Source organism: Trachypithecus francoisi, unplaced genomic scaffold, assembly GCF_009764315.1.
Source record: "Trachypithecus francoisi isolate TF-2019V2 unplaced genomic scaffold, Tfra_2.0 Lachesis_group5, whole genome shotgun sequence".
In the NCBI taxonomy this organism is placed as follows: domain Eukaryota; kingdom Metazoa; phylum Chordata; class Mammalia; order Primates; family Cercopithecidae; genus Trachypithecus; species Trachypithecus francoisi.
The window spans coordinates 95,704,809-95,715,935 of NW_022681470.1; the positions used below are offsets into that span (position 1 = coordinate 95,704,809).

At 38.7% G+C, this 11,127-nt stretch overlaps 1 protein-coding gene across 2 annotated transcripts; it reads left to right on the forward strand.

Annotated features, from left to right (window-relative positions):
• Positions 1–3,801: 3,801 nt before the first annotated feature.
• LOC117075458 (small proline-rich protein 2E) lies at positions 3,802–5,366 on the forward strand. Of its 2 annotated transcripts, none has more exons than XM_033197844.1 (2): positions 3,802–4,024; positions 4,731–5,366. In XM_033197844.1, exon 2 carries the CDS (start codon positions 4,750–4,752, stop codon positions 4,966–4,968), a length of 219 nt encoding a protein of 72 aa, XP_033053735.1. In that variant the 5' UTR covers positions 3,802–4,024; positions 4,731–4,749; the 3' UTR covers positions 4,969–5,366. The 2 variants fall into 2 exon arrangements, with proteins under 2 accessions (XP_033053735.1, XP_033053734.1); XM_033197843.1 differs by having other exon boundaries at positions 3,804–4,018.
• Positions 5,367–11,127: the final 5,761 nt, after the last annotated feature.

An 11,127-nucleotide genomic window follows, 5' to 3' on the forward strand; every position in this document is an offset into this window, starting at 1 on the left:
ACAAGTGTCAAAATCATCCCATTTTATTGTTTCTGCACACTTCATTTAAATCATATATTTACATTTGCTTTGTCCTAAAAACTTCTGGCACACACTTCAATAAGGTAATATAAAAGATCTTAAAGGTGAAGCAAATAACTTTCTCAACCATAAACAACTTGAACTTGATATCTTGTCTCTATCTTTTTCATTAACAATATGTTATTTTAGCATTTTGAGTCCTATCTGTAGCCTGTGCTAAATACTTTAAGTGCAGTCTCTGCTTTAGTTGTTTTCTCATGACAATTAGCGGTAGGTACTATTATTATCACTATCTCCTATTATCGTTACTACCTGTTCTACTAATCACCCATTTCTTCCAATTTCATCATATTATGGCCAACTTATGCTTTCCATCCACCTGGCTCTTGGATAGCAGTCAAACTCATTTCTGATTTTTTTACCCTAGTATGATCTCCTAATTTTGGTAAACTTTTTCATAGATACATACGGCTATGGAGTGTCTATTGCTTCTGTGTGTATATGTCAATGCTATGAGGACGGGAGTTATTACTGGGGTTTTCTTCAAGAAAGATTTTAGTAGTGATGTGGTCAAATGTAGAGCTATAACAATAAAACAACTGCTACTTACATCCAGTCCCACCTTTAGTGTCTGGCCAAAAATGCTGAAAAGAAGGAAGACCGTTTTCTCACTAATTGGACAATGGACAGGCTTGTCTCTGTCAGCTTTTCCAAGTAGAATTTTAAGATTCCTTACTCAATAATAGGTAACATTGGGAGAATATTTTGAAAAATAAAACCAGAAAATAAACATCATTTATAATTATACCAGGCAAATTTAATCACATTTAATTTGTTGTTTTACATATTTCCTAACTTTTAATAAATACATGTTAATGAAAATGTTATCATCCTTTACATAAGTTTTAGTAAAATTTGAATGTTTTAAATAATATTAAATAATCTTTCAAAGCATCCTTCTTAATTATCTTCAGAATTCTGCCGTATGTTTATCTGATACATCGAATTATGGAAAGATAATGGAGACTAAACCGTCCATTCAGAAATAAAAGCAGAAGGCAGATACGCATGGGGGCTTACAGTTACCATTTCTCTGAGCATAAGAAGAATATTTTGCCATGATTCTTGTTTCTTTATTTGTTTACATATTTAATTTTAAATCTTCATTTGCTAGCACTATTTGGTTTAGTGGAATGTATCACAGTAAAATGTGAGATAAAATGTTGAATCCAGTGTTAGACCAAATAAATTTTTTGTTCTTTCCCGTCATTTTTAAGTACTAATAATTCATACTTAATGATCCCCTAGAAAATTATGGAGTGGAAGTAATAGGAATGAACCTAAGGCTATTAGACTCTTTTTTTTTTTTTTGAGACGGAGTCTCGCTCTGTCGCCCAGGCTGGAGTGCAGTGGCGCGATCTCGGCTCACTGCAAGCTCCGCCTCCCGGGTTTACGCCATTCTCCTGCCTCAGCCTCCCATGTAGCTGGGACTACAGGCGCCCGCCACTATGCCCTGCTAATTTTTTTTTTTTTTTTTTTGTAGTTTTAGTAGAGACGGGGTTTCACTGTGTTAGCCAGGATGGTCTCCATCTCCTGACCTCGTGATCCGCCCGTCTCGGCCTCCCAAAGTGCTGGGATTACAGGCGTAAGCCACTGCACCCGGCCAGGTTATTAGACTCTTAAAGAACATAAAGCTAAGCTCTTTAGACATGAAGATAGATGATAAAGACCCATGAGGTGTGTGTGTATATGTGTGTGTGTGTGTATATGTGTGTGTGTGTATATGTGTGTGTGTGTGTATATATGTGTGTGTGTGTGTGTGTGTGTGAAGTGTGCCTTGCTCCATGTCTCAGGGCCTGGATGTCCTAACGTGGGGAAGCTGTGACTGGTAGTTGTCCCTCTTCATGTTATGGCTGTTCTTCATGTAGCTGGTCTGTGAGGAACTGTGAGTTTCCAGTTCTCCACCTCAACTTATAAAGTGAGCCTGTCTGAGATGCTGGGGGCACTAGGGCTGCTGCCACTCTGGTGCCTGCACTGCTGCGATAAACAGCCTGTTTGAGTGGGGTGTCCTCAGAAAGGGAGTCTTAGGGTGTGACCCAAACTGTGTTATCTCACACAGTGATCTCATTTGGCAGGGAATTCTTCAATTTTGCATGGCAGAAATCAGACATTTCTCTATGGATTTATGTCTTAGATGTGATGTGAGGCTCTTGGGGAGTAGTAGGTGATTTATTGAGTAAACAACCTTTACTTTGCCCGGTGAAGTGCTTGGCATGTGTAATAGTCTATAGGAAGCATTTAGTGAGAACACCATTTGTAAACACCTGGCCTCAGGGTGCTGACATGATGGCTCTATTTCTGTAGTGTCCTGGGCAGTGGTGATCTTGGCCAAAAGCTCTTCCTTACTGACAGGAGCAACAGCTGTTCTGGATACCTAACCTACTTAACTGAGGGATGTTATGCTGGCTTGATTCAACACTCTTGCCCTTCCTGGAGCACAGCTGGTGACTGCTCCAATGATTTTGAGTCTTTCCTCTTCCTCATTCTCCTTTCTTCTTATTCACTTCTAAAACCACGTTATTGGAGAACTTCCTGATTAATGGTCCAGATAACGAAGCTGTAGCAACATCACTTTAAATGTTTAATACGCAATACTTAGAAAGGCTCACTGATTGCAGGAGGAGTTTTAAAAAGTTGTGAAAGAACAATCACTAAATGCATTGACAACATATGTGTTAAGTGAACAGTATGTACCAAAATGGACAGATGAGAGGTGTACATTGGGGTATGAGTTGATAATCTAGGAGTTTGCGGGACTAGAAGGTTTATGGAAAAGAAAAAGGAAGAACATGCAAACAAATTAAAAAACACTGAGAAGCATCTAAAGCCTGTTTGGAAATAGAGAGGAAGAATACATATTTGATTACTCTTTGTTTGTATTTTCCCTCAGAGTTAGACTTTAAGTGCTCTGACCTTCCTCACTCTGCAAACCTACTTCTAATTCTTTACACACGATAATGTCTATGCAGCTTGTTCTCTATAGGATGTTCACAGGGAACCATATAAGCATGATTCCATACATAGATTTTGAGTGAATACTTGTAACTTTGGTTTCCTTCTCTCCATTACCTTTTATAAATAAAAAGGCTGTAGTACACATCCTTGACGGCAGCAAGTAGCAAACGTGCTGGGGAGACTAGATCTTGCTCTCGAATCTGTCCTGGGATGCAGGTGCCTCTACGAATGTGGTGTAGAAGCTACAAATGTGGTATAGAAGACGGCTTCGAAGAGGAAAGGAATATAGGTAAAAATCTGGGGTTTTATGCGAGAAATAGGTGGCAAAGAAAATTTCAGTCTTGAACAGGATCAGCAGATAGCACAATGTGGTCAGCCTGCAAACCCAGAGGTAAGTATTATTCTCCTCTGTTTATAATCCCAGGGAGGAGAGGTGACATGCCTGCCGTCATGGAACTTAGCAAAGAAAAAGCTTAGCTCAGGCCTTCGTTAGGTCTCTCCTTCCTTCTAGCACATTGGCCAATTGTATGAGGAAAGAAGAGGTGGAGTTGGGTTCATGTACAACAATATGGCATTCAGCTAGAGTGGATGAGGACAGAAAGTTTTATGACTCAGCGGGGGTAAGATAGGAAAGGATCATTGTTCCCAATTAAGAAAGAGAGCCCTGGACAACCAGTTAGAGAATCCCCCGATTATCTCTCTGACATAAGTCACTGAAACTGAGATCTAAGGCAGGTCCTCTGTGAGTCATAAGCACTTAACCCAGTGGGGAGATCCCAGAACAGGATATTTCCTAGTTTGAGAATCCCTCTCATGCCAGATATGGATACATTTGCATTTTACTTTGGACGTTGCTGGACGAGCCCACTTTTAGGCAGTTCCACTTCCCACTGGGTGGGGCAGCAAGTCCTATAAAGAGGTTCCCTGCTGCACGACTCTTGAACTCCTGGTACTCTAGCACTGACCTGCTTTGGAGAACCTGGTGAGTGTGAGTCCTTAAGTTCCTCAGTTCTTTGTGCCCTGAAACATTGAATTTAATGTGAAAACAGCAAGTATGGTTGATACAATTCTGTGACCATGGGTTTGATGTTACTTAGTAGATGGAAATTTAGAATTAGAATACGGTGCTATGTTATTTTAGCTTGTTTCTCGTATACAGTTACGTGTCCATATGGACAGAGAATTTAATAGGAAAGCTTTGAATTGAAGAAGAAAAAAGAACAAAATATTTTTTCCCCATGTTTTCCTGGTGTCTTTTTCAAAGGTTTGTGTCTTAACAGGTGCCAAGAGCCTACAATCCTTCCCAAACAGCCCTTTGTTCTGTGCTCAAATCAACCCACTGGGACTTTACTACAGATAATGATAATAGAAATGGCTTGTGAGATTGCTTATGGTATCTGAACTTGTCACTGCCTTTCCTAAAGATGTTATTTTCACAGAGATGACATGCTTGGTTCATTACTACAGAGATATTTTCCTTGGAAAAATTGTATGAGAAAACACCAGATTTCCCAGGGCCAAGGAAGCAATTTGCTAAAGTGGAAGGGAGAAATGAGGGAGTCTTGAAAAGGCAGTTAAGAGTTTAAATAATTTCTTGGAGAGGGAGCAATAATATTTCATGGTATTACATAAGCATTGGCTTCTCTCTCTGGAGGAGTCCCTCCCCGTGAACACTGTCATATCATTTCTTTCAGATTCTGAGACTCCAGCAGGATGTCTTATCAACAGCAGCAGTGCAAGCAGCCCTGCCAGCCACCTCCTGTGTGCTCCACGCCAAAGTGCCCAGAGCCATGTCCACCTCCGAAGTGCCCTGAGCCCTGCCCACCACCGAAGTGTCCACAGCCCTGCCCACCTCAGCAGTGCCAGCAGAAATGTCCTCCTGTGACACCTTCCCCACCCTGCCAGCCAAAGTATCCACCCAAGAGCAAGTAACAGCTTCAGGATTCATCAGGATCATGAAAGGATGAGGATATTTGGCTCACCTCATTCCACAGCTCCACCTGCATCTTCTCACCAAAGCCTTCCATGGATGCACAGGGAGCTCCTTTCTCCTTAACCTGTGACCTGCCCGTGATGATCTGTGACAGCAAAAGGTTTCCTTTCTGAGGTTGCCCATACTGCCACTGTCCATGTGGAGCTGAGAAAAGGAAGTCCTGGGCTGTGCCAGCTCCCAGAGCTTCAGAAGAAAGAGCAACAGCTCTCACCCTGGGAACCATCAGAGAATTCTGTTGATGTTTTCTGTTTCTGTCTGTCCCCTGGGCATAAGCTTCAACCACCTGTGCAGTTGTCACTTTCCTTTCACTCCCTGAATAAAGTATCTATGCATAATATTTGTGAATGAATATTTTGTTCCCTTCAAATCTGCTTTATTAGTAATATTATATGATCATTTGGATTTAGTTCTACCTTTCTCTTATCCCCAGGACCAGGATTTCACAAATATTTTTATTTGAATTTTGGGTCATATCAATGATTATTTTTATATCATTCTAAACCTCTTTTGTTTTCCTTAATTCGTGTTTGATTGATTTGAAGAACAAATCAATCAGAATTTTAATCTCTTCATTCCAAAATGTGGAAAATAATATTTATATCACAAGCTTATCTTGGGCATAAAATGGAATTAATATCAGGGATTTGGTTGACACAATTCCTGACATATCATTACTACTCATTTGATAGTAGTCTATTAGCAGCAATACATCATCATGAAAACAGAACTACCATTTGACCCAGCAATCTCACTGTTGGGTATATACCTGAAGGAATATAAATTGTTCTACCATAAAGACACATGCAAGTGTATATTTATCGCAGCCATATTCACTATAGCAAAGACATAAAATCAACCTAAATGCCCATTGGTAGTAGAGTGGACTTAAAAAAGTGATAAATATATGCCATTAATTCTACACAGCTATAAAAAAAAATCAGATCAAGTCTGTTGTAGCAATGTGGATCGAACTGGAGGCCATTATGCTAAGCCAATGAAATCAGAAACAGAAAACCTAATACCATGTGTACAGCCATTACGGAAAACAGTATGAAAGCTCCTCAAAAGTTAGAAATAGAAATAATATATGATCTTGCAAACCCATTACAGGGTGTATACCCAAAAGAGATGAAATTAGTATGTCAGAAAGATATTTGCATTCCCCTGTTTATCACAGCACTTTGCACAATAGCCAAGATATGGAATCCACCTAAGTGTCCAGTAACGGATACATGGATTAAGAAAATATGGTTTATATACACATTAGAACACTATTCAGCAATGAAAAGAATATAATATTATTTGTGACAACATGGATGAACCTACAGGACATTATGTTAAATGAAATAAGTAAGACACAGAAAGACAAATATTGTATGTTCTCTTTCATATGTTGGAGCTAATAAAGTTACTCTCATGAAGGTAGAGGGTAGAACAGTGGTTACCAGGGATTAGGGAGTATGAGGGGAGGGAGGGAAGGATGGGGAGAGGTTAGTTAATGGGTACAAAGTTATAATTAAATGGGTATAAAGTTGCAAATAAATAAATATAATAATGAATTATAATTTTTATTTATAATTAAACTAAAATTAATTGTATTATTACAATAACAAAATACAAACAATACAATTTAATTATGATTAAATAATAATTAAATGGGTACAAAGTTACAATTAAATTAAAAAGTTACAATTGAATACATATAATTACATATACACCATGGAATGCTACATAGCCATGAAAAAGGAAGAAATCATGTCCTTTGCAGCAACACGAATGAAGCTGAAGGCCATTATCTTGAATAAATTAATATGAGAACAGAAAACCAAATACCAGATGTTCTCACTTATGAATGGAAGCTAAACATTTGGTACTCATGAACATAAAGATGGCAATTAAAAGGAATGAAATACTGATACATGCTACAACAAAAATCAGTATTTAAAATATTATGCTAAGTTAAAGAAGCCAGACTCAAAGGACCAAATATTGTATAATATTATTTATATGAAATGTCCAGAATAGGCAAATTTATAGAACCAGAAAGTAGGCTTGTGATTTCTTGGGGTCCAGGGGCAGGGGAATGAGGATTGACAACTCATCGGTATGGAGTTATCTGGAGGAGTGATTAAAGGATTCTGAAATTAGATACTGGTGATAATTGTGTAATTGTGAACCTACTAAGTACTATTGAATGTACACTTCAAAAGGGTGAATTTTATGGTATGTAAATTCTGTGTCAATAAAGGTATTTTAAAAACAAAGAAAATGGGCTTTCTTTTAAACATAAGTGCAAGAGTATACAGGGAAACCAAAAATCTGCAAAGTTGGGAAACTTGATCACTTCTAAATAGAAAGATAAAATCGAGAATAATTTTGAGAGACAGAAGTTCATTAAAACTCAGGTTTGGAGTTAAGATTAGATTAAGTTTTAATGTCATCACATCTAAGTTTATTTTTCCAAATAGTGTCAAAGAAGCCACAGTTGAGGAAGAAAGACATGGAAAAAGGAAGGAATAAATAAGCGCAAGAATTTCATCTGTGAAAGAAATGTGGGTATAGTTACTAGCATATAGAACCGGCTAGAAGAAAATAGATTAGAAATCTACTAAATTTTTGAGGAATCATATTCCCAAGGTAAGCACAAGCTAGATCTTAAAACAAAACAAAAGGAAATGAAGCAAAACAGCTTTCTAAGAGCCTTAAACCACACTTTGTTAGAAAGTGAGCTGCATTCTTCCCATCCATGGACATGGAATTTTTTCCATTTGTTTGTGTTATCTATGATTTCTTTCAGCAGTGCTTTATAGTTCTCCCTGTAGGGATGTTGCATATTCTCCCTTTCACCTCCTTGATTATATGTATTCCTAGTTATTTCTTTTCCATGGCTATTGTAAATGGGATTCCATTTTCAACTTGACTCTCAGATTGAAAATTATTGATGTATACAAATGCTACTGATTTTGTACATTGTTAAATGGCTATACTGCCCAAAGCAATCTACAGATTCAACACTATTCCTTTCAAACTATGAACGCTGTTTTTTGCAGAATTAGAAAAACCTATTCTAAAATCCATATAAAACCAAAAGAGAGCTCAAATAGCTAAAGCAATCCTAAACAAAAAGAACAAAGCTGGAGGCATCACATTACCTGCCTTTAAGCTATACTATAATGCTACAATAACCAAAACAGCATGGTACTGATACAAAAACAGACACATAGACCAATGGAACAGAATAGAGAACCCAGAAATAAAGCTGTACACCTACAACCATCTAATTGTAGACAATGTCAACAAAAATGAGCAACAGGGAAAGAACTCTTTATTAAATAAATGGTGCTGGGATAGCTGGCTAGCCATGTGCAGAAGAATGAAACTGGACCTCTATCTTTCACCATCTGCAAAAGTTAACTCAAGATGGATTAAAGATTTAAATGTAAAGCCTCAAATATAAGAATCCCAGAAAAAAACATAGGAAACACCATTCTGGACACTGGTCTTGGGAAAGAGTTTATGACCAAGTTCTTAACAAGAATTGCAACAAAACTAAAAGTTGACAAGTGGGACTTAGTTAAACTAAAGAGCCTCTTCACAGCAAGAGGAACTTTCAACAGAGCAAACAGACAACCTACTTAATGGGAGAAGATATCTGTAAATTATCTGACAAAGGTCTAATATCCTGAATCTAAAAGAAATTTAAACAACATAACAAGCAAAAACCAAATAATCACATTAAAAGGTGGGCAAAAGATAGGAACAGACATTTCTCAAAAGAAGACATAGAAGTGGCCAAAAAAACATGAAAAAATGCTCAACATCACTAATTACCACAGAAATGTAAATCAAAACCACCATAAGATCTCACACCAGTTAAAATGGCTACTATTTAAAAAGTCAAAAACCAACAGTTGCTGTGGAGAAAAGAGAATGTTTATACACAGTTGATGGGAATATAAATTAGTTCAGTCATTGTGGAAAGCAATTTGGAGATTGCTAAAAGAACTTAAAAGGGAGCTACCATTTCACCCAGCAATTCCATTACTGAGTATATATACAAAAGAAAATAGATTATTTTACCAAAAAGACACATCCGCTTGTATGTTCATTGCTGCGTTATTCCCAATAGCAAAGTCATGGAATCAACCTAGGTGCCCATCAACAGTGGACTGGATAAAGAAAATGTGGCACATATACACCATGGAATGCTACACAGCCGGAAAAAAGAATTAAATCATGTTCTTTGGAGTAACATGGATGGAGCTGGAGGCCACCATCCTAATCAAACTAATGTGAGAACAGAAAACTACATACCACATGTTTTCACTTACAAATGGGTGCTGAACATGGGTACTCATGGACATAAAGATGGCAACCATAGACACAGGTGAGTAATAGAGGGGGAAGAGACAAAGGTGGGTATGGGTTGAAAAACTACCTATTGCTTACTATGCTCACTATCTGGGTAATGGACTCATTCATATTCCAAGCCTCAGCATCACACAACACACCCATGTAACAAACTTACAAGTGTATACCCCTGTATTAGTCTGTTCTTGCATTGCTATAAATAACTACCTGAGACTGGGTAATTTTTTTTTTTTTTTTTTTTTTTTTTTTGAGGCGGAGTCTCGCTCTGTCGCCCGGGCTGGAGTGCAGTGACCGATCTCAGCTCACTGCAAGCTCCGCCTCCCGGTTCACGCCATTCTCCTGCCTCAGCCTCCCAAGTAGCTGGGACTACAGGCACCCGCCATCTCGCCCGGCTAGTTTTTTGTATTTTTAGTAGAGACGGGGTTTCACTGTGTTAGCCAGGATGGTCTCGATCTCCTGACCTCGTGATCCGCCCGTCTCGGCCTCCCAAAGTGCTGGGATTACAGGCTTGAGCCACCGCGCCCGGCCGAGACTGGGTAATTTATAAAGAAAATAGGTTTCAATGACTCACAGTTCCAGAGGCTGTACAGGAAGCATGGCTGGGAAGGCCTCAGGAAACTTACACTTACGGCAGAAGGCAAAAAGGAAGCAGGCACATCTTCACATGGCAGAGCAGGAGAGAGAGCGAAGGTGGAAGTGCTACACGCTTTTAAACAACCAGATCTTGTGGGAACTCACTCACTATCATGAGAACAGCAAGGGGGAAGTCTGCCCCCAAGATCCAATCTCCTCCCACCAGGCCCCTTCTCCAACACTGAGGATTACAACTCCATGTGAGATTTGGATGGGGACACAGAACCAATCCATATCAACTCCTGCATCTAAAAACAAGTTGAAATTATAGAAAAGAAAAAAATAATGAAAAATTTAAGAAAGAAAAGTGAGCTGCAAATCTTACCTAATCAAGAAGGGCACAATCCACAATACACACCTCAGGTTTGATTATAGAGAACAGTATTAAAAAAGGATAATTCTACAGATGGCAGAACAATGAATAGCAAAATTAAAAGGTGTTCCTTTCAGAGAACAGAATTAACACCTTAAAAGGAACTTCTACCACTTCTGGTATATTGCAGTGGGAAGACTGTGGCTTCACAATGCCTGCGCAGTTGGATTTCAGAGTACTAAGGCCTAGTGGTTGCCATGTGTCACAATTATCTTCCTTTGAACATGGTAGTTTTGATTTAGCTCTCCTGTACCTGCATTGTCATTGGTTGCTAACAGGAAGAAATGGCCCATTTGTTTGTTTCATAATTTTCTGAACAAAAGGAGCCATAGGAAGACACGATGGAGAGAATTTCATGTTATCTAGAGATCCTAGATTTTGAGCTGGCGGGGACCATAAGGTTTCTTTTTCCTTAGGGGTTTGTGTTCTGCTTATGAGACAAAAAGGAACAGATGGATATTTGAGAACAAGAAGGCTATTCTGTGGCTGAAGCTTGAGAAGCTCACCCAAATCTGTGTCTCCCTCTTATTTCTGAGCACACCAGTAAACTACATTTCTTAACTTTGTGAGATTGACAGGGCTATGTGACCAAGTTCTATACAAGTCGATAAGAACTGAGGGATGTGTGCTGTTTCTTGTTCCAAGTGGGTAAGTGCAGGGGCACCTTTATATTCAGTCTATTTCCCTGTTCTTGTGCTTGGATTTATAGGGCACAGCACTC

Excerpts from the sequence above, each read along its gene's own strand:
- LOC117075458 (XM_033197844.1), top strand. The coding sequence starts at position 4,750 with ATGTCTTATCAACAGCAGCAGTGCAAGCAGCCCTGCCAGCCACCTCCT.